Raw genomic sequence first — 24,159 nt, forward strand, 5'->3', positions numbered from 1 at the left:
AATCAGTAGGCATTAATTAAATGCCTGTTAGGTGCTGGGCACTGTATGAGGCCCTGGACATACAAAGATAAAAGTGGTTTCTGCCCTCCTGAGGGTCACAATCTAGGAAAGAGACAACATGAGGCAGCATGGTATAGAGGCTTGCCTACAGGACTGGGAGTCAGTAAGACTACCCTTCTGAGCCTCAGTTTCCTGATCTGTAATATGGAGGAGTTGAGCTAGAAGGCCTCTGAGGTTCCTTCCAACTATAAAAAATGGAGGCATTAAAAGCTGGGGGAATCAGGAAGGCTTCCAGTAGAAGCTTAAGCCGAGCCATGAAGGAGGCTGGGAATTCTAAGAGGCAGGGTGAGGAGGGAATGTGTTCAGGTGTGAGTGATGAGTTGTATATAGGGGCCATTGAGAAGACCAGTAGACTAAACCGTAATGTACATAAAGGGAGTAATGTGTAGGAAGGCTTGAAAGATAGGATGGGACCCCCATTGTGAAGCACTTTAAATGCCAAACATCAGATTTTATATTTCCTCCCACAGGCAATAGGGAGCTCTTCACAGCCTAGCCCTAAATTGCTTTTCGAGCCAAGCCAGTTGCCCCAGCTGTGTGAGTGGAGAGGAGGGGGATAGATGGGTAAGATGTCATGGAGGTAGAAACAACAAGTTTTGGCAATAGAATGGACTTGTGGGATGAAGGAGGTGAGCGGTCCAGCATGACACTGAGAGTTGCAAGCTTGGGTGATTGTAAGGAGAGTTGGTGCAGGACAAAAATGAAAAAAATTTTGGAAGAGGAGTGGTTTGGGGAGAAAAGATAATGAGTGTTTTGGACATGCTAAGTTGAGGTGCTTTTGGGACATCCAGTTTGAAATGTCCAGTAGGTAAAAAGCAAGTCACACCCCTTAGTATTTTATTACTTTAGAGTTAGATGCAGCATGGTAAAATGGTGGAGCACTGTTTTTTAGAATTGAAAGGACATTAAAAATCATGGGACTTTTCCATCTGACTTGTAGCTGAAACCTTCTGTGTATGTTGTTTTCCATATTAGAATGTGGAGCACAAACAATGTTTTTTATTTGTATCACTAGTACTTTGCACCTAATAAATTCTTTATTAATTCATTTGTTCAGAAAGACCTAGGTATCAGTCTGGCTTTGACATTTATTAGCTGTGTATCTCTGGACAAGTCAAGTAATCTTTCTGAGCCTCAGTTTCTTTATCTAGAAAATAGGAATACTAACACTTGGACTGCCTACCTCAGAAGGGGATTGCTTAGGAAAGTACTTTTTAAACCTTAAGCATTATGTGAACGAGAGTTTTTAATCATCTTTAATATAATCAACTCTTAAGCCTTTGCTCTGGGGGAAAGGGTCAAGAAGAATTCTTTATTAACAAATAATTTTTGTTTAAACAGAAGACTATCAGATACACTCCTTATTCAAATCCATTCCTACTTGTATTCACTCTTCCCCAATGCCTGGCCCCCGCACATACTTGTGTGCTGCCTCCCATTCTGCACCTTAACCCTATTGTCCAGGCTGAGCAGTAGAAATGAGAAGGGAGGACGTTTCAGATAATTCAGTGGCTATAATGAAAATTGTCCTTCTTAACTAGTGATGCAGTAGTAACCCTGGACCCTGAGACACCAGGCTAAGGCAAGTCAAATGAGATAAAACTTAGGCAAAGAGAAGACACAGATGGGCAAGTCTGTGGAATCTGGTAGACTCTATGAGGCTGATTTAGAAGTTTGTGGGAGAAACTGGTTATACTTTGTCTTTTCATTACAGGAGGTGCAGCCATGAAAGCTGGTGTAAAAGAGGGTGACCGGATCATCAAAGTGAGTCAGCTCCCAGACAGGTGGAAAGAGGGACAAGGTGGCTTTTCTTTACGCTTTCCATTTGTCTCAGAACAGAAGGTCATCCACTTCTGAGTGAAGAATAGGGAATTTTGGGGTAGGAAAGAAGTCGAAAAGGTGATATGTATATCAAGAGGGAGGGGACTGTAATGGATACCTGTTTTTCATTCCTAGTTCCCCTTTGAATCCATAAAACTGCTTCAGGGGGTCTGGTAGATGAAAGTCAGTCTTTCTTCTCCTTCCTCTTTCACTCATCCCTTTTGGGAGTCAGGAGACATGGGTTCTAGCCCTGGCTCTGCTGTCAACTAATGCTGTTGAACCTAATTAAAGTGTAATTGGGAGATGTTTAACAAAATAAATACAATCTAACACAGATAATGTTAATTGGTGGTTTTCTAAGTCATTATGCAGCTAGTAGGGATCCATTTCTATATGAGGTTGTACTGATTTAGATGATCTAGAAAGGCCATTCTTGCTCTGGCATTCTATGATTCATCAAGCTCCTCTTATGCTAGTTTTTCCATGAGAGAATTTTGGAATCATTGAGGAGAGTTGGAAGGGTCTACATTTTGCAAGTGCTGTTGAGACTAGGTCAATCAGCAACATGTATTAAGGACGTCTCTCTCTCCCTTCACTGTACAACACTCAGAGCTAGTGTTTGTAAAAGTTTGTTTAAAATATAAGAGCTTACAACCTTATTGGAGAGACGAAACACAGGCAACTGTAAACTACATAAAGCAAATGTCAGTAATAAAAGGAGAGAGACAGGGATAGGTGGGGACAAATCGACAATCCAAGCTGGAGTAAAGGAATGATTGGCCTTGGGTGGGTTTATTTGGAGATACTAGGGAGCTTTAAACCTGTAACAAGATCACCTGGGCTTGTCTCTATAACCCTGATACGCTTTTCTAACTTCAACAGGTAAATGGCACGATGGTGACCAACAGCTCACACTTGGAAGTAGTGAAGCTCATCAAATGTGAGTTGGAGGGACCTGGGCAGCCGAAAAGAACAGGGGAGTGAATGGACTAGGATGGGCTGAATTAGGGGAGAGGAGAGAGAGAGGGGGAGAGAGCTGGCAGCCAAAAAGCTCTTGAATCTTGGCAGGGAGTAAACAACTTAGGCTGCTGCAGTTTCCAATTATCATTTCAATATTTTGTACTGTCAGTTTCCTCAGATAACTTTATTATCATTCATATACTTTTGAGATCCAATAAAGGCACAAAAATAAAGTCCCTACCCCCAGGACTATTTATAGTTTAGTCTTCTCTTCCTGTCTGTTTTGGAGAGAGAGTCTTAGGAAGCAACTTGTGAGGCATAACATCTGAGTCTGTGCCAGTGGCCTTCTGGCATTGATCAACCCAGGAAAGACTGAACACAAGCAGCAAATGTTAAGGAAGGGGTTAAAGGAGGGAAGAAGGGGATTGACTAGCTGAGATTAGAGACATCTTGGTAGGGTACAAAGAAAGGGAGGAAAGATACATGTTTGATTGAAGGGGAAGGGAGTGAGTTAGAAGAGACAGGGATGGAAAGGGAAAGAACAGGATTGGAACGGTAAGGAGAAGGTATGGAAACACCCCTGAATTAAGAGCAGTTCATCTGCTGAAGCCCAGGTTAAAAGGAAAGGGCTAACGATCCACCGGTCTGCCTCTTGATGACTTTCTTCCTTTTTCTTCTCTAGCTGGTGCTTATGTAGCATTGACTCTTTTGGGCTCTTCTTCTTCATCTGCTGGGGTGTCTGGGCTCCAACAGGACCCAAATTCACTAGGACCCTCCTGGGTAATCCCAGTTGTTCCTCCACCTCCACCACCTCCCCCTCTGCCACCTCCACAGCGCATCACAGGACCCAAGCCCCTGCAGGTAACTGCTTGATTTGCTCTCCTCAGTCTCAGTTCTTACGTTGTTTCTTTTAAAGCCTTCTTCATGATGTTGCGGAGCAGGTAGAATTGATTTTGCTTAAGTTATAGATATGTAGAGGGAAGCTGAGGATATAGACCTGCAAAGATACAAACCAAAGGGGGCAGTTTCTACATACCTTAGTTTCTTCCTTGTTGTTTACTATCCAGCACTGTTCTTGTTTAATCCTTCAACAACATTTATTGAATTTTTATGTTCAGAGCCATATACTTGGGAATTCTCATTCTAAGATGGAGACTAGGAAAATGTAGATGAGACAGGATTCAAAACACACAGAAAACAGAGAAGTAGAACCACAGAGATGTAGAAGTGATTGCAGACGGACAGCAAACTCCACACCTAAGGTTTAAAGGGATGTGAAATAGAGCTATGGACTGAGAGAAGAGGTCTTAATCAAAGGAAGTGTGTTGGAGGAGTAAAGTAAGGTTTGTACAAAGCAGGGATGAGTAGGGACAAGAAGGGAAGGAATTCCGTGCTGGAGAAAAAAGCTTTGGTGAAGAGGTTCACAAAAATGAGGGGGGGGGGGGGATGTGACTGAAGCAGAATTGGAATCGGGGTTCAGGAAGACAGGACAGGAGAGGGGAGAATAGAAGGCAGTTTAGCCAGCATAGATGGAATGGAGGCACTAGACTTTCGAGAGTTGTAGGAACTGAAAATTAAATAACATTTTATATCTGCTAAATCCCATCAGACTGGTCAGGGTTGTAGAACACTTATGATGCAGAATCTGCCTATCATAAAACCATATCCTTCCTGTTACTCTTGGGATTAATGGGTAGGAGGGACCCAGATTTCCAAGGTGAATCTCTTAAGCCTTACCGCTAGTATTTCTTCTCTGTTCCTAGGATCCTGAAGTGCAGAAGCATGCCACCCAGATCCTACGAAATATGCTGAGGCAGGAGGAGAAGTTGTTACAGGTACTGTCTACCTAGACTACAGTCTCCACCTCTCATGCTCTCCCTTTCCTTCCTCCCCTCTGATAGTGGTCTGGTTACCAATTAAGATGACCAAACGTATCCCTCTTCAAAAGAGTGTAAGCAATATTTGTGAGAGGAAACAATTTGAGTTGAGCAATCCCTGTTTTGAGGGACTCATACATAGAATTGCAGTCACAATGGAATCATAGAGGCATCCTGGTATAGTACAAGTGTTCAGATTTCAGGGGGTCCATGCACTTCATAAGGGAAAGAAATTATGTCTTTATTTTCACTAACTTCTAATTGAAATTTAATATTTGCTTCAACTATGAATTTTTAAAAAACCGTTATTATGAAAAAGGGTTCATAGACTTCACTAGATTTCCAAACAGATCTGTGACACAAAAAAAGTAAAGAATGCCTATATATTAAAAAGAACCCTGGCGTTAGGGTTAGGTGAAATCTAAGTTTAAATACAATACCTAATAATTTTGTAACCGTAAGCAAATCCCTAACCTCTCAGCCTCAGTTTCCTCATCTGTTAAATGAGAACAAAATAGTATCTACTATCTTTTTTATCTTTTTTTTTTGGTGAGGCAGTTGGGGTTAAGGGACTTGTCCAGGGTCACACAGCTAGTAAGTGTCAAGTAAGTGTCAAGTGTCTGAGGCTGGATTTGAACTTAGGTTCCCCTGACTCCAAGGCCAGAGCTCCAAATGGATACATACCTAGATATAAAAAAATCACACCTTAAATGAGAGAAATAATGTACTTTTTGGATTTATGAATAGGAATAGATTTCATGACTAAACAAATAATAGAGAGATCACACAAAATAAAAATAAATTTAATTATACAAAATTTAAAGATTTTTTTTCTTCACTTTTTGGTGAGGCAATCAGGGTTAAGTGACTTGCCCAGGGTCACACAGCTAATAAGTGTCTAAGGCCAGATTTGAACTTAGGTCCTCCTGACCCTAAGGCTGGAGCGCTATCCACTGCACCACCTAGCTGCCCAGAATTTGAAGATTTTAGAAGAAAAATAGGCAACTAGGAAAAAAAATCTTTACAGCGGTTTTCTCTGATGAGAGTCTTCTATCTAAGAAACTAATTCAAATTTATAAGAAAAAGAATCACTCCCCAGTACAAAAATGGTAAAGAATATGAACAGGCAATTTTCAAAGGAAGAAATCTAAACTGTTAACAGCCATATAAAAAGAATGTTCCACATAATAATTAGAGAAGTATAAATTAAAGCAGTTTGGGGAGGGAGGGGCAATCGGGCTTAAGTAACTTGTCCAGAGTCACATAGCTACTAAGTGTCTGAGACTGGATTTGAGCTCAGGTCCTCCTGACTCCAAGACCAGTGCTCTATCCTTTGTACCACCTAGCTGCCCCAAAATTAAAGCAATTTTAATTCCCATCTTATGCCCAGCAGACTGTCGAAAATGACAAATATTAGAAAGACTGTGGGAAAACAGATACATTAGTACACTGTTGGTGGAGCTGTGAATTGGTTCAGCCATTTTGGAAAACAATTTGGAACTACGCTCATTAATCTGTACATATCCATTGACCTAGCTATTAGGCCTACAATGTAAAAAGATAAAGAAAGAGCAAAAGAATCTAGTACCAAAATGTTTAGAGCACTTCTTTTAAATAGTATCCAAAAATTGGAAACTAAGAGGCTGCCATATTGGGAAATAGTTAAAACAAATTATATCAATTACCCTCAACCTGATTTTAGCCTTTGTTCCAAGATGGTTTTATTGAGGTTTGGTCACTGTGCATACTATAGCTTCTTGGAGCAACAGGTGAGAGGTGTACACCAAGAGTAGGTGAGTAGCCCTGAAAAGGGCTCAGTAGACCCTCATACCAGAGATGCTCGTCCTCCACGAATACCCTATATACCAGCAGGTCTCAAACCCATCAGTGAATTTGGGAGATGTCTACCCCAAGCCTCTGAAGACTTCTCCCAGTGGAATGGGCCAATGAGAACAGTTTGTTCCAAGAGCCATGAAGCAGGCTAAAGCAGGCACTGTAGGGTGCTTAGAGCTTGGTCATATATCTAAGATGCCAAAGCATCAACTGCATCCTGTGCCATTACCAGTCATGCTGACTTTTGTCTTGCCGCTAGACTTTGATGACTGGAAGACAAAGTGAGGTCGACATTTTTGTGCAACTCTGGCCCTGGAGTCAAGAAGAATTGAGCTCAAATCCGGTCTCAGACCAGACACTTGACACTTACTAGCTGCGTGACCTTGGGCAAGTCACTTAACCTTCATTGCCTCACCAAAAAAAGCAAAACAAAAACAACTTTGTGCAACTCTACCTCACTTAAATCCAATTCACATGCAAGTCAAGACATCACCCCTTGTCATCGGTCCTCTTCAAAAATGAAGGACAAACAACAAACAAATTTTGGTATATGAATGTAATGGGCTATTACAAAGAATGATAAAATGTCATTTTAGAAGAAATTGGAGAGACTTCTTTGAATTGATGCAGAATGAAGTGAGCAGTTAGAAGAACAATTTATACAATGACAGCAACATTGTAGAGAAAAACAACTCTGAAAGACTTTCAAACTCTGATCAATAAAATGATAAGCAATGTGTCTAAAAGACTAGAAATGAAGCATACTGCTCATCTCTTGGTAGAGAGGTGATAAACTTAAAATGCCGAAAGAGACCTCTACTTCAGACATGGACAAAGTGGGATTTGTTTTCGTGGACTCTACATGTTTGTAATGAGGTCTTTCTTTTTTGTCCATTTATGCTCTTTCCTTACATCATATAGTTAATGTGTGCTCTATTCTGAAACACAAGTTTCAATAAAATCAGGGGTTGGAGTAGCTGATGTTTAAAATCTTATTTAGTGTTAATACTGTTTAAATCTGTAAACAGCATATTAACAGGCATAAATTTACTCATCCTATTGGAATGAAGAATTGTTTGACAGCAGACTTCCGAGGTTCAACTGATGGCCCCCTCGCATTTAACAATATTCTAAGATTCCAAAAGAAAATACAAAAACTCTTTAAGAGTTTGTTTTAACAGGATTTTCGTGATGGTGACTAGAAGAGTGAGCTCTAATGGGTCATCCTATCCGGGAGTGCCAAAGACTGTGAAACACAGACTGAGGACAAAAGTACTACCACATAGGATGTAAGGGAATAGGCAGAAGTAGGTGGCACAGCCTTGTACTGCTTCCTGAGAGGGATGGGTGTCTTGAAGCTGTCAGCTCCTTTAGAACAGGCACTTTACCTTTGGAATAATGGATGTAAAGCAGAAATTCTGTTAACTTTGAAGTGTTTATATAGATAATGGGATAAGGGTGGGAACTGGTTGCATTAATTTGGCATAGTCCCAAATGAGGGATCTCCCTCCACCAGTGTAGGTTGGTAATTTTCTCTGTGGCTTCTAGCCTTAGAACATTGCCTGAGAACCCTAAGAAGTTCAGTGACTCACCTAGGATCACACAGCCTATATGTGCCTGAGGTAGGCTTTGAACGCAGCCTTCCAACATGAAGGCATCTGTCTTTCTTACACCTTGAGACTTTTCATGTACATAGGAGCTATTATGTGAGTCTCTTTCCTCTGTGCCTTGAACTTTACAGGCACTTAATGTTGGTTGAACCTCATAGGAGATGTCAGATTCACCTACTCCCCACCTCTTCTGGTAAGAGAAAATGTGAAGTCAATCAATCAGTTGATTGAAGTCAATCAACAATTGATCAGTTTACTAGCTGTTAACTTTGCAGTAGAACTATGAAATATAGTTCCTGCCCTCAAAGAACATAGCCTCTGCTGGAGAGACAACACATAGGAGAACCATTTCAATTATAGCAAGAGGCAGTATGTGGTAAAATGCCAAGGTGAATGGTGCTAACAGTGAATGCCCAGGAGCTCAGAAAAGCATGGTACTCCTGAGGGCTGTCTGGAGGAGACTAGCTAAGCTAAGCAGTTGAGAAGGAAGCAGTTGAAAATACCCCAGCTAAGTCTGCAGATCTCTCCCTTTCCGCTCCTGTTGACCCAAATCCTTTTTTTTTTTTTTTTTTTTTTTTGCATTTTAACGATTTGCCTTTTATTGATGATATGAGAAGTGTGAGCTTACAGATCATAAAAGATAATGATTAGAATTACAGGATGTTAACTCTAAGAGAAATGAATACAAATAATCCTATAGGACAGTATGTGTACAAACAAAACACTCGTTCAACAAGTGGAAAATGACAAAGGGTCCAAGTATGTAGAGCTTACCCAAACCAACCACCAAAAGCTAAGACAACACTTCTTACAACAAGCAGCCTTTTGTATGAGTCCCAGTGCTTCCTTGGAGTTGGGAAGCTAATAAAGACAATTTTGGAAACTTCTACTTTAGTACCATTTAGTCCCTGGCATCTCAAAGTACTGTAATTACTGAGAGATTGTCTCATTCTAATTCATGGTGTGCTATATCACTTCAACAAGGACAAATGAGTAAAAAGTAAATAAATATAACAGTGCCAACTAAATCACAGTGAGTGATGTTACTTATCAAATCACCAATGAATAATCTAGCAAAACTATATCTCATCCAAAATATCTAAAACCCCAAATGCTTTTTTAAAAGGCCATTTTCTAGTTATTGATTTTCTCTCCTAATAGTGAGAAGATTGTCATCTGTTAGTAGGGAGATCTCTCTTCATGGCCTTAGTGTGACTGATGGTACTTCCTAATGGTAGTTTCTACATTCTTCATCATGTTCCCCTATTTTCTTTTCTCCTCTCCCCATTGCACAGCATTTCCAAGAGGTGTATAGCCGTAACCCTGCCAGCCTGCTGGAGGAACAGATTGAGGGAGCCCGGAGGCGAGTCACCCAGCTCCAGCGCAAAATCCAGCAGGAGACTGGTGGCTCAGGGGTAAGAAATTCCTTCTTTCTGTCATTTAGCAACCGTTTGTCAATACCTATAGAACAACACTGGGAAAATGGGAGGGTAACTGAGACACAGGCCTCGTGGAGTTTATGAGCTGGCAGGAAGCAGTATGCCACATACACCAATATTCAGGATGACCCAGTAGTGATGCAGCAATCCAAAACAGATTATAATAAAACACATACTTCAGTATGTCAATGAATTTGTGACCTCATCAGCATGAGTACTTTCTTTGTTGTTAAATATTGAAGCCCATTCACATCTTTTCTTCCTCTGCAAGTCTTATCCATGTCTTTCCATGATGACCTTCACCCTAATCTCGTAACATTTCTTGGATACCAGTATATTACTCAGGTTTGTTCTTTGTACTCAGGTTTGATCTGCTCACTTAATAAATTCTGGTTGACTGATTAATTGACAGTTTGTATGATTGATGATTTTTTGGCCACTTTTTACAATACGTCCTCATTGGTAATGTGCTGCAGCCTGATTATACTCACCGTGAGTTTTGCCATGGCCCTCTAGGTCGTCTACAGTTGTGATTTTCGTAGCCAATGCCATTCCTTTTCAGTCTTTTTCCTGAATCTTCATTTATGTCATGCTCACTAATTGGGTTTTGCCCAAAACTCTGTTCTGGGCACTCTTGTCTTTTCTTTCTGTACTTTCTCACTTGGTGGTCTCATCAGCTCCCATGGGTTTAGTTGTATCTATGCAGATGATAATCAGATCCAGACCTCATCTCTCTCCTGAGCTCCAGTCCTGCACCTCCAGTTTTTATCTGTAGGCTCAAACTTAACATTCTTTGCTTGGCATACCTTTGTAATCTTCTTACATTCTACTCACTTGCTCATATTCTGCAGTACAGCCATGCTGCCCTACTTGCTTGCTACACTCCCATCCACCATGCTTGGAATGCTCTCCCTCATAACTTCAAATCATTAGAATCCCTAGCTTCCTGAAGACTCAGCTCAAATGCTACCTCCTCCTGGAAGCCTTTCCTGGTCATTCTTTCCTGTTCCCTCCCTCCCTCATCCCCCTTCTATTAGTGTTGTTCCCTCTAAGATTACCTCCATGTAGTCTCTATGTTGTATATATGTTTAGGTTTATATGTTTTCCTCTCCCATTAAAAATCTAAGCTAAGGTCAGAGACTATTTTCCTTTTCTTTGTATTCTCAGCACTTAGCACATTTTAAGTGTTTAATAAATCTTTACTGATTTATTAATTGGTCACTGGGAGAATATTGGTGTTAAAAAAAGATGAACCATTACGAAGAGAAGTTTGAGATAATTGAAAGCCTCTTTTCCCAGTGTAATCCAACCTAGTGTCTTCCTTCTATTCAATACCAGGCTTACTCATTGTTCATTTGCAGTGTTCATCAACTCAAATAGCTCACCTTTAGAGTGCTCACCATTAAATGAATGTTTGTAGATCTAAGAATCATACAGTTTTTAGACTCTCCACTCCTTTTTCTGCCTCTTTACCACAATCACCCTTGGGCTTTCTGGGGACCATACAAGGTTGAGGGCCATTTTGTATATTTATCTGTTTCGTGCGTTGCCATACTGAAAGAAGTCATCTAGTCATCAAGTTTCAGGTCATGAGTTTCTCTGTACCTGCCTAGCTAGGCTAGTCCTGGTACAACACACATAATCTTTTGCTAGGATAGTACTTGAAGCCTTTCCAGGTTGTCACATCCTTCTGAAGCTTGTTCTCTGTTGCTCTTCAAGAATCCAGGGTCACAATCACACCATAATGCAACATAGCAATATGTGTTTTATAGAGTTTCAGAACATGGTAGAGGACAATGAGTCATCAAGCGTTTATTAAGCATCTGCAATGTGCAAGATATTGTGCTAAGCTCTGAGGAAACAAAGAAAGGCAAAAAACACTCTTTCCTCTCAAAGAGTTCATAGTCTAATGGAGAAGACAACATGCAAACCACTATGCACAAACAAGATGTGTGTGTGTGTGTGTGTGTGTGTGATAAATTAGAGATAATGAACAGAGGAAAGGTACTCGAGAAGGTGGGATTTTATCTGGGAGTGAAAGGAGGATAGTCAGGAAAAGGAAATAAAGAGGGAGACAATTCCAGGCACTGGGGACAGCCTGTGGCAGTGCATAAATGATGGAGTGTTTTGTGTGAAGAACAGGAAAGAAGACTGTCACTAAATCACAGAGTTTGTGGAGAGAAGTAGCATGTAAGAGTACTGGAAAGCTTGGAAGAGCTAATCTTGGAGATGATAAGGAGCTACTGGAGTTCACTGAATTAGGAGGAAGGGAAGGGTTGGCATGTCAGACCTGCTCTTTAAGATCAGCATGACAACTGAGTGGAGAATGGCTTTCATCATCCTACAATTTCTAATCAGCCTGGGTACTCATGCCTCATCAGTACCTTCCCCTCTGATTGGAGCAAGCTGTGAACTCCAAAACCTTCATTTAAGTTGAGAGGCTAAGCTAGCCATCTCTTCATTTCCCACCAGGCTGCATATTCTTTTGAGCTTCTTTGAACCTTTCTGTCATACCCTTGCTGGTACCTTCTCCTCCCTCTCCCTTCCTCACTGCTTTTCAACTCCCACCCCCCTTTAGATTGTAAGCTCCTTGAGGGCAGGATTTTTTCATATTTATATCCTCAACACTTAGTACAGTGCCTGGCACGTAGTAGTTGCTTAAAAACTGTTTTTTTGACCAACTGAGTAGAGTGGGGAGAAAGGCATGTAAACCAGCCAGAAGGCTATTGTAATAGTAGTGCAAGAGTGAGGTGATGAGAGTCTGCAGCAGGGTAGTGTCAGAGGATAGAAGGGCGTGAATTCAAGAGATATTGCATAGGTAGAATTGACAGAACTTGACAACTTACTGGATATGGGGTTTAAGAGAAAGTGAGGAGTTGAGGAGGATACCCAGGTTGCAAGCCTTGATGCCTGGGAAGATGGTAGTATCCTGTACATTAATAGAGAATTTCAGAAGAAGGGATGGTTTGGGGGAAAAAAATGAGTTCAGTTTTGGACATGCTGAGTTTGAGATCCCTATGAGACATCTAGAACTAGGCAATTAGAGAATAGGAAAGAGGTTAGGGTTGAGTAATTAAAAGCATCACGATAAAGATGATAATTAATTTCATGGGACCTCATGAGATCACCAAGTAAAATAGTAGAGAGGGAGAAAGGAGGAAAGTCCGTGACAGAGCCTTGGAGGACACCTACAGTTATCAGGCATGAATTGGACAAAGTCCAGTAAAGGAGACTGAGAGGGATCCTTCTACAACTTGCTCTTTATTGACTTTCAAGAGTAGGATTGCATCCACACCATAATGAAGCATAAGAATGCGTGTTTTGTAAAGGTTCAGAACATTATAGAAGTATGAAGTGCTATATGAAGTTGGAGAAAGAAAAGAATATTTGTACCTGGGGGAATCACAGAAGGTTTCATATGGAGAAGGTAGTGTTTGAGATCAGTTCACTAACCACTTACTGCATGTACTGGCTTTAGGCACTGTGAATAAAATAGCCAGAAAGAAGCAACTAGTTAAGAAGCAACATGTATCTAAACAAGTAAATAGAAAGTATATACACTGCAGATAGAAGAACAGACAGAATTTTAACAGGCTGAGGTGGATGCAGAGATACCGTAGTGTGGTAGAATGAGCAGTGACTCTGAACCCAATTCTCGAAACCCATCTCTTATATTTACTATCTTGGGCAGGTTTCTTTACCTCTCTGAGCCTCCTTCCTGAAAGAAGGCAGTTAGACTACCTAGTACCTAAGACCTTTTCCAGTCCCATACCTAATGATGTTCTTATGGAAAAATTAGGATCCCCTGTGGTGATACATTCCAACACCGAGTAGAAATTACTTTTGGATTATGTACTTTCAAAAAAAGATAATCTGTACTATAGTACCCTACCATTAATGTAGAGTAATAATTGCAATTACTGCTAAATAACTATAATTATCAGAGTGTGCTGAGGGAAAAGGATGAGTCAGGAATTGTACTGGCAGGCTTAATTATCCATAGAGTCACTCCAGGAAGGCTTTTCCTGCAGATGGTCTGGAAAGGGTAAATGTTCAACTACTACTTGTTAACGGGACCAGTGGAATCATTGAGGCAATGATTCTAGTATTCTTATACCCTCCCCCTCCCCCAGCTGATGTACAGTACCAGCCTTCGTTCTTTCCTTCGGGACCTGGGCGCTAAGTTTCACATATCATTATCTTTCCCAGTCTTCTGAACTTCCCTGTTTTTATCAGGAGCATCAACAAACCTCCAGTCTGTTCCTGGCTCCAGAACATTTGGAGACTTCCTTTACTCCTCACTCTCCCTCACCACACACATCTGGTTACCTGTCTGGTCTTGTCAGTCCTGCCTCTGCAACCTCAGTCACGTCTGTCCCTTCTCTTCACTCACACAGTCACTGTCATTGATGAGGTCCTCATTATCTTCACTGCGACTGCTGCTATACCCTTCTAATCGGCCTCCTTGTCTCAAGTCTCTCCCCTTTCCAATCCCATCTTCCGAAGGGCTGCCAGAATGATAGTCCTAAATCATGGGATTGATCAAATCACATAAAAGCTCAGTCAATCTCAGGGCTTCCCTGTTACCTGTAGAATCAATAACTCCTTTGCTGAACACTTAAAGCCCTTCACAGCCTGACCCCACGAGCCTGATATACATTATTCCCCTTCACATACTCTTCAGTCCAGCTAAACTGAGCTTTCTGCTTTTTCTTACGCATGATATTCCATGTCTCGTCTCTGTGCCTATAGATAGGCTGTCCCAATGTCTGAAATGTACTCCTTCCTTATTTCCACTTCTAAGAAGTCCTTAATTTCCTTCAAAGCTCAGGTCAAACAGTATCTTTTATATAAGACCTTTCCTGAACCACCCAGATGTTAGTGATTCCTAACAAAAATTACCTTGTGTTTATTTTATCTATATATGTGTGTGTATTTATTTCTTCTGTAATTGGAATTCTAAACTTGGTGTCCATAGACTCCCGAGGGATCTGTACGTAGATTTCAGAGACTTCGTGAACTATGAAAGAAAAAAAAATTGCACCTCTACTTCAATATAATTGCAAAGTGGAGAAAAATAATCCCATTTCTATATAAAAGCTTTTTAAAAATTTTAAAGGCATTATCCTCCTGTATTGCCCTCCTCCCCTTAACTACAGTGTCTTCTTTACTTTAGGCTGAATGATTTTAGTTCTTCCAACTGATCTTCATGTGGCATGGTTTCTAGAATCCTTATCTCTGAAGATACTCTAGATTGTCATTATCCTCCTTAAAATACAGAGCCCAAAATTGAATATAATGAATAACTGAATCAATAAGTCACCTGTATGATCATCAGGATGGTCAGAGTATAGTGACACTGTCCCCATCCTTCTTCTGAATGTTGTAATTCTATTCATGTAGCCTAAAGACCATCTTCTTCAGATTTTTAGACTGCTGTGTAATGCTGTTAAGTCATATGGAGCTTATAGTCTGCCAAGATCACCAGATTCTGGAATCTTTTGTTTTCTTCTAATGTCACCTCAAGGTCCCCTCTGATAGGTCTTTTCTGATTCTAGCTTTACATTTAAGGATAACTCAATGGATCTGAAAGCTTATTTGTAAGCCATAGTGGGAAAATTGTTATACTTAGCTTCAGGGCTCCCTTCTCTAATTCTGACTAGTTGTGTTATAAGGGCAAGTCATTTACCTTGTGTCTCTTTATCTGTAAAATGAAGATAACTTATAGAAACAGGATTGTTGTAGGAAAGCACTTTATACACCTTAAAGTACAACACACATCTGAGTTATTATTACCTATATATGGACTTGTCTGGTGCAGTTTACAAGCCATCCATGTGGAGGATCTGCCTCATCCTCAGAAACTGGATGGCAAAGCAATATATCTCTTGACCATTTTGGCCTATGAAATAGGATTTGAAATTAAGAATTATAACTGTAATGTTATTAGATTTGGTCTAGCTTTTTAGCCTAATAAAATGCTTTTGAATCCTGGTGTGTCAGCAGAAGTATTAACTATCCTTCCCAGATCTGTCACCAGCAGATTTGAGAAACATGCCAGCTATGCCTTTATTCAGGTAACTGATTTAAGTGTTGAAAAGAATAGGATGGAGGACAAGTACTTGAGGTATACTATTAAAAATCTCTTTCCAGAGTGGTATCTGTCCACTAATCATTTTGGTCATTCATCTACATACTTTTTTTTTTTTGATATTTTCTTTTAAAAAAAATTTTTTTAAGGCAATTGGGATTAAGTGACTTGCCCAGGGTCACACAGCTAGTAAGTGTCAAGTGTTTGGTCTGAGGCCGGATTTGACTTCAGGGCCAGTGCTCTATCCACTGTGAGACATAGCTGCCCCCTGAAATTTTGTTTCTTATTAATTTATTTATTTTTAGTTTTCAACATTCACTTCCACAAGATTTTGAATTCCATATTTTCTCCCCATCTCATTCGTCCTCCCACCCCAAGATGGCATGCATTCTGAATACCCCTTCCCCTAATCTGCCCTCCCTTCTATCTCTCCCCTCCTTCTCTTATCCCCTTCCCCTTCAATTTTCCTGTAGGGCGGGATGGATTTCTGTACCCCATTTCCTGTGTATCTTATTCCCCAGTTGCTTGTGAAAACAATTGTTTTTTTAACATTTGTTTTTAAAACTTTGGGTTCCAAATTTTCTCCCTTCCTCCCTCCCCACCCATCGTCATTGAGATGCCAAGCAACTTGATACAGGTTATACATATGTAGTCGTGAAAAACACTTCCATAGTAGTTATGTTGTGAAAACTAAGTATATTTCCCGTAATCCTATCCCACCCCCCATTTATTCTATTCTCTCTCTTGACCCTGTCCCTCCTTAGAACTGTTTGCTTCTGATTACCCCCTTCCCCAATCTGCCCTCTCCTCTATCACCCCCCTGCTCTCTTGTCCCCTTCCCTCCCTATTTTCCTGTAGGGTAAGATAGATTTCCGTACTCAATTGAGTGTGTATGTTATTCCCTCCTTAGCCCAATCCATATTCATCTACATTCTAAAAGTCTGAAAGTTCTTTTTCCCATGTCTGATCCAACTTGGAGGTTTTTTTTAAGATTCAGGTGAATGAGTAGAGTATGGCATTTTACTCATGCTAATGGAGTCCTCACTGATACTCTTAGTGTACATAGAGTCATCTTCATCTTCTTTCTCCTTTTCATCCTTCTTATCATCAAACATTATTGACAGAAAATGAAGCATTTTACTGTCACTTAAACAGACATCATCCCTGTCCTATATAAACATATTCTAACAGGACAGCTTTAGTTGCAGTATCGAGAAGACAAGGGATTCTGATTGACTGTCTTCTGTGCAGCCTTAACTGATTGTCCTTTCATCTGGGAATTTAATTTTAGGATGTAGTGCAACTGTATGACACCAACCCAGCTAATACGAAATCATCAGAGGGTGAGTTCCATCTGGATTTTCATTTCTTTCTGGAGTTGCCTCTTTCAGGTTTCTTGCCTATTCTCACTCAGATCCAGAAAAAAGATCATAGCCCTGTAATAAGAAAATGCATTCTAATAGATGAAACAAGACAGACATGTGTGGAAAATACATGCCACAATAAATGAGTATACTCATGCCACAATAAATGAGTATACTTATATAGAATAATAATATAGTAGAATCTATATGGTCAAAAGCTAGGGTTGTGTGGGAGAGATTGTGAGTCTGGTTGGGTATTGGAGATGAATCTAGAAATGGGGAGTAAAGAGGAGGCTTGGGAAGGATTTGAGAAATGAGATTATTTTAGGAGGCATTCCAGACAATAGGGAATGGTCTCTGAGTAGTTTTAGAAATGGGAGAGAACTAGATATGGTCAGGGAGCATCATTAACTTTGCTCAGAGGAGAATCTGAATTGGAATCAAAAGATGAAAGAGTAAACTGTTAAAGGAAAGATCAGACAAAAATGGCATCCTTGGGCCTAGGCAGCAATTGCCTTTCATTCCTATAATGTTCTCTTACTTTCCCAGGCCGTCATTCTTTGGATTCCCAAGATGGAGACAGTGGCTTAGATTCTGGGACAGAACGCTTCCCTTCCCTCAGTGAGGTGAGATTGTGGAGGGATTGGGCCCATTTGAAGATGTAAATCCTGTGCTTGAGGCTCTTAACCTATTTAAAGGTCAAACTGAAAATTAGATGTGCCAAGACCTCCAATCTCCTGTCTATGGGAATTATGCTCTGAGTTTCTGGTTTGTAAGTATTTGCTATGTTCTGGGCTCCAAAAAATAGTATTAGAAGTACAACCTGTAGGCAAATAAATGCATTTTTATTCCTACTTGCTTTACAACCAGATAGTAATTATCCAAATTCACAAGAATGTGGTTTCATTGAAATCCACAGTTATATTCAGCTTTTGATTCTTTTTAAAAATTGTTTAGCTTTAGGACTCTATTTTTATACCAGCATTTGAACATTAGTGTTTTAGTTATTCCCAGCTCCTCTGCTCAAGTTGGACATAGATATCACAGAGAAAAGTTTTTAGGTTTTGGTTTCAAAGACTTTTGAAAGACTCCAGGGCTGCTAGCATACAAATTGCATATGAGTAAATGAAGTATTAAGAAAAGATTTAGTTAAACAAAACTAAGGGATAATATCAATGCATTTCAAGAAGGAGTTGAGAGCAACTTTTTTTTTTTTTTTTTTTTTTTTTTTTAGTGAGGCAGTTGGAGTTAAGTGACTTGCCCAGAGTTTTCATGTGTCTGAGACCAGATTTGAATTCAGGTCCTCCTGACTCCAGAGTTGGTGCTCTATCCACTGTGCCACCTAGCTGCCCCGAGAGCAACTTTTAAGAACCTCATTTTAGCCAATAGTTTCACTTTCTTTCTCTAGCTGAACTGTCAGAGCTAATAAATACAAACATGGACTGATTTCATTCTTCCTCTGCTCTTGTCCACTCGTCGAGAAAAGCACTGAGGAGCTATGAAAAGAACAAAGTGAGGCAAAGAGTAGTGTAGGGACAGAAAGGAGGGAGAGCAAAGATCCTTAATGATTTGCAATGGGTCATCAGCCCCTGAATAATGGAGATTGCTGCCTGACAATAATAGCCAAACTGGATGAACAACCTAAGCATTTGGCTATTCTGTCACTAACATATCCCATCTCTACGCCACCCCCTCTCTCTCACACCCCTCCCCTTCCTCCAGTCACTGCTGAAAAGGAACTCGATGTTATCAGATCCCGGGCTAGACAGCCCGCGTACGTCACCTGTGATCATGGCTAAGGTGACCCAGCACCATCGGCGACAGGGCTCAGATACAGCCGTTCTACCCACCGCTGAACAGGTGAGTCAGTTCAGTGCTTCTCCTTTCCTTTTCTCAGAGCTCTGACAGCCTGGATCTCATCACTAAACAACTTGTGCAGTCTTATTACAGAGATAAAATCTTTATGTTCTCCAGAGTTATACCTTAAAGTGATCTTTACTTCTTCCATATTTCCCAGGGCTCTCTTATGCCCCCATATCATTCTGTTTTGAATCAGTTACTTGTGTACATGTCATATTTCCCCTATTAGGTTGTAAGTTCTTTGAGGGTCATTTTTCACACTTACATTCCAGGACCTAGGACACTGCATAGAGCATGTCCCTAATAAATGCTTATTTTTATAGTCTTGTGGTCTGAGATAAAAAGGTATAAAAGAGTGTTTATATATATATATATATATATATGTTGAGGGTAAGTGTGTATTTGGGGTAGAGAAAAAAAGGGGAATACCTGGGAAAGGTATGACTCAGCCAGGGTAAACTGGCTCCTTTTTTTCTTTTTAATCCATTTAGGAAATGTAGTAAGTATAACATAGTGGATAATAGGGATCTTGTGATCTCATTGGTATGAAATTTGCTCCCAGATAAGCAAATTCTCTCTACCAGTTCAGGTCAGCACTTCCATTGCACCTTACCGTCTTAGAGACCTGTCCAGAGCACTGAATAGATTAAGGGACTGGCCATTGTATGTCAGGTGGGATTTAGATACCAGTCCTCCTAGCTTCAGGGTCAGCACTCCATAGTCCTATGGGGCCTTTCACAGTATTTGATGTTTAAGTCCATTTAGCAGACATGTATTAAGTGCCTACTATGTGTGATAAAGTGAGGGGAATGCAAGCATGAGCCTTTGCCCACTATACTACGTAGCTGTGAGAAGATTAGATTGGAGAGGGAGAAGCTGGAGGGAGGGAATAATTAGTGATTATTCACCTCATCCAGGGGAGGAGTAATGAACATCTGAACTGCAAGAGTGGAAAGAAAGAAAGAGTTTATAAATGTAATAGAGTGACACAGAAATAATGTCAACAAGACCTGGCACTTGGTTAGATGTGGAGGATGAGAGAAAATGAAAAGTCAGAAATTTTTCTTAAGTTTCTAAGTGATGGAAAAAATTACAGTGCTATCAACAGAAATTTTGGGTATCTCTAAGGTTTCTAAGCAATGATGATGATCTTCGGTTTTAGATGTATTGAAAAGACACTGAACTAGAATTGTCTTAATAGACAGTTGAAAATCTAAGGTTGGGGTTCAAGGTAACTAGAGAGAGTATATCTAGATTTGAGACACATTTCTACAAATAGGATAATTGAAATGGTGGAAGGAGATGAAATGTTCAAGAAATGAAATGTAGAGAGAAAAGATTAGAGAAAAAAGGAAAAAAAAGATGACAGTAAACATTTAAAGTTATCTCAGTAGGCCTGAAATATTGAGCTGAAACCAGTAAGATTTTGAAATGTGACTAACAGATAAAAAGTCTTACATTTAAGTAAAATGAAATGACTTCCACAAATATGAGATAGAAGAGACTTTAATCAATGGGGAAAAGTTTGAGGTGATGGAGGAAGAAGTATTTTAATTGACCACAAGCTTAGTGTGTGAACCAATAATGTGATGTGGCTTCTGAAAAAGCTCATGGAACTTTAGGCCAAATGAATACAGTCATCATATAAAGATTGTGGAATTTTCCCACAGAGCTCTGTAATGGTCAGTTTCCTCATCTATGAGATGGATATCACGATATTGTACTGTCTGCTTCCCTCATTTGTGAGGATTGAATGAGATAATGTATATAAAGCATGTTATAGACTTTAAAGTGCTATATTAGTGTTAATGATGATCATCTTTATAATTATAATATGACGAGAGTAGAAGAATATCCAAAAAATACCTCTGGACTTGGGGTAGTGGTGAGAAGCATGCCTGCCTAGAATGTGAAGCCCAGTCTGTCTTGAGTAGAGGTGCTCTATGGATTGATTAATTTTAACTTACCTTGTACCTCCGTTAACCAAGGGAAGGACATTGTAAATGGGTTTGATAGAAGGTATTGTCACCTTACTGTCTTCCGTGATGTTCTTCACTTCAACCATAATCTACAGCTGAACCCCATCCCTCTCCCCTTATATTGTAAAATGATAGCGGTCAGGTAGCTGAGGGTTAAAGGGGTTCTTAGGGGTTGCTTGCTTTTTTGAAGTGGTCTGCAGGGTACTTACACACTCTGAATTGGTCCAGTAACCAAAACAATATATTCCTTTCCCACTGTGAGTAAAGCTCAGTCTCGGGCACCAAGCTGAGATAGATTCCAGAAGGTGGAGCAAAGATAGACCCCTTGGGAAACACACATGAAGTGAATGAAAGACAAATTAACACGTATAAAGGAATCCTTGAAGAGTCATGAAAACGATGAATACCTTGGGCCCAAAGAGACTGGACAGGGTCACAGGTGCCTGAGCTTCAAGTAGGAAGACAACAGTGTGATAAACAGTGTAATAAAGTGGTGAAGTTTAGGTTGAATTAGTCAGGAAAGGTTCTTGTAACAGGTGATATTTGAGCAGAATTTTGAAGGGAAGTAGAGAGCCGTGAATTAGTGGAGAGGATGAGAAAGAGATTTATAAAGAATGTCATGTAAAGAGAGAGAGGTAGTAATCATTGGCATTCACCTTTGCTGAATCAAGTATCATATTGGGATAAAGTGAGAATTCAAGATGAGAAGTGGCAGTTGGAAGAAGGACCTTCAAAGCCAGCCTGAGGAATTTAGATTAGGGGCACTTGGCAGTGGGGAACTTTACTGAAGGTTCTTGAATGAAAGAAGAATGTAAAGAAAGTGAAATTTGAGAGGGATAATAACAATCATTTTATATATTACTTTAAGATTTACAAAGATTTACACCCTATCATCTGGTGTTCAGTGTAATGAAGGGGAAAAAATAAAAATAAAAAATTAGGTTCTTTCCTCCCAGCAGAATTAGTCAGCAAATAATAGTACCTCCTGTTTGCCTAGCCCTGTTGTAGGCACTATGGGAGTTGCAAGGTAAGAGGCAGCTAGGTATTGTAATGGATAGAGTGCTGGACCTGGAGTCAGGAGGTTTTAGTTGTTTTTCAGTTGTGTCTGGCTTTTCATGGCCTTTTTGGAGTTTTCTTGGCAAAGATACTAGAATAATTAGCCAAGTTTTTCTCCAGCTCATTTTACAGATGAGGAAACTGAGGCAAACAGAGGTTAAATGACTTGCCTAGGGTCATGAAGACTTGAGATCAAATCCTGCCTTAGACACTTACCAGTGGTATGACCCTGGGCAAGTCTTTTAATCTGTCAGTTTCCTTATCTATAAATAATGAGGGATAATAATAGCATCTGCCTTCCAGGGTTGTTATGAGAATAAAATGAGATGTTTGTACTTTGTAAACCTTAAAGCATTACACGGATGTTAGCTATTAGTGTTGGTGTAATTGATTACAGTGTCAGGAGTTCAGAAGTCTTATCAGAAGCTGCAGGTTTGAGATTGTTCCCTGTTGCCCTACTCCTGCCAGATTTCTTTCCCAGACAGGAAGAGGAACATTCTCTTTCCCTTCCCATCTTCACATGTATGAATGACCAGGTTGCTCTGAGGCTTCCCCATCCAGAGATAGCTGATTCCTTTCAAGATGAAGAGGATTTCCATTTTTTTTTTTTTAATTTTGGAGGCAATGGGGGTTAAGTGATTTGCCCAGGGTCACACAGCTAGCTAGTAAGTGTTTGAGGCTAGATTTGAACTCAAGTCCTCTTAACTCCAGGGCTTGTGCTTTATCCACTGCTCCACCTACCAGCCCTGGTCCAGTCTTGTGTACACCCTTTCCATTTAACTGCCCGTTCCTATAATTCTCCTTTTTCCTTCAGGGTTTGGATCATAGTTCAAAGCCTTTGATTATTGGCCCAGAGGAAGATTATGATCCAGGTTATTTCAACAACGAGGTAAGAGTTCTCATGTTCTATCCCTTGATCACACCTTTCGTTTTCAAACTGCCTCTGAAAACAGGCTGTTTTGGTTCTAGCCATGCAGAGGACTATGGTGCAGGGTGGGAACTGAGAAGTCTGAAAAATGATAGGGGATAGGGGAGTCATACTGGGCCGGGCCAAACTATTCTGTACATGTGCTTATCGCAGCCATTCTTTCTACAGTGTGACATCCTATTCCAGGACCTAGAGAAACTCAAATATCGACCTGCTCATCTTGGGGTTTTCCTGCGCTATATCTTCTCTCAGGCAGATCCAAACCCTTTGGTAAGTCACATTTATCTTGATCAAATGCCCGAGGGTGTTTGACATGGTATTGGGCACTATAGAGAAGAGAATCATATTGGTTTCCCTGCTTTCTGGGAGATGTAGTTTATAATGAAGATAGACTGGTGTGAGTATACATGTAAAGAGACAACAAAATAAACAATACAGAACTTAACAGTAAAGGATTTCTGATATATACCTTGCAGAACTAACTGTATTAGAGTGTGAGGAAAAGTCCATTGCCCAGGCAGGTTGGAGCCAAGGAAGCTGTCCACTCTTGTCTAATAAGTATTAGAAGGCTTCCTGAAGGAGATGGAATTTTTAGACTTTTTTGAGTGAATAGGTGAAGACAACTTAGTGAGCAGAGATTGAGGGGGGATATTTTAGGTGTACTGTGGCATTTAGAGACTTGGCAAGGAACACACTGTCTAGCTTTGAGAAGGTATGTCTGAAAGTAGAGGTGACAAGTATATAAGGGGGAAGGAAGCCATAAGAGAGAAAATTGAAATAGAAACTTGCTGATTCTACTGTACTCTGCCTACCAGTTGGAGAAAGCAGGTAGAATTAGGTTTAGAATATGCTTTCTGCATTATGGGATAATTGTTTTCTACCCACTAACCCCAGGTCTATCACCAAACAAATTCCACTTTCTCTGGGGATTTGTTAAAGGTAGATTAAACATTTATTCAACAAATAATACTGAGCATCTACTATGTGTAAGGTGTATAAGATTCATGGATTGCTTAAAAAGATGTATGATTCCTTGGTATGTGTATTTCCTTATTTCTTCCAAAACAGCTTATAACCCTAGTAGATTGTCTTCATGAATTCTGACCGAAAAGAAAATCATCATCTGCTGGCTAGCTGTGTAGTGATAAACCTTTCCATCTCTCTATTTATTTGTTCTAAAACATCAGACATTATGCTGTTGTGGGCTTATTCTCAAAGTCTTTCCAGCTTGGAGGACCCTTCTTGGGAACTTGCACTTGGAGGATTAAACTATTATTAAAC

General features: G+C 40.2%; 1 protein-coding gene across 5 annotated transcripts in view; it reads left to right on the plus strand.

Moving 5' to 3' along the window:
- Positions 1-24,159, plus strand: part of ARHGEF11 (Rho guanine nucleotide exchange factor 11) — a 154,949-nt gene that overhangs the window by 85,060 nt on the left and 45,730 nt on the right. For all 5 annotated transcript variants that reach the window (XM_027870992.1, XM_027870996.1, XM_027870994.1 and 2 more), the window contains 10 exons: positions 1,775-1,824; positions 2,764-2,821; positions 3,524-3,702; positions 4,605-4,676; positions 9,457-9,576; positions 16,983-17,034; positions 17,605-17,681; positions 18,778-18,915; positions 22,765-22,839; positions 23,047-23,148. In XM_027870992.1, coding sequence (XP_027726793.1) covers positions 1,775-1,824; positions 2,764-2,821; positions 3,524-3,702; positions 4,605-4,676; positions 9,457-9,576; positions 16,983-17,034; positions 17,605-17,681; positions 18,778-18,915; positions 22,765-22,839; positions 23,047-23,148 — 923 coding nt within the window. The remainder of the gene's footprint in view (positions 1-1,774; positions 1,825-2,763; positions 2,822-3,523; positions 3,703-4,604; positions 4,677-9,456; positions 9,577-16,982; positions 17,035-17,604; positions 17,682-18,777; positions 18,916-22,764; positions 22,840-23,046; positions 23,149-24,159) is intronic.

The sequence above is a fragment of the Vombatus ursinus genome, unplaced genomic scaffold, assembly GCF_900497805.2.
Source record: "Vombatus ursinus unplaced genomic scaffold, bare-nosed wombat genome assembly UNPS02014798.1, whole genome shotgun sequence".
NCBI classification, from domain to species: Eukaryota; Metazoa; Chordata; class Mammalia; order Diprotodontia; family Vombatidae; genus Vombatus; species Vombatus ursinus.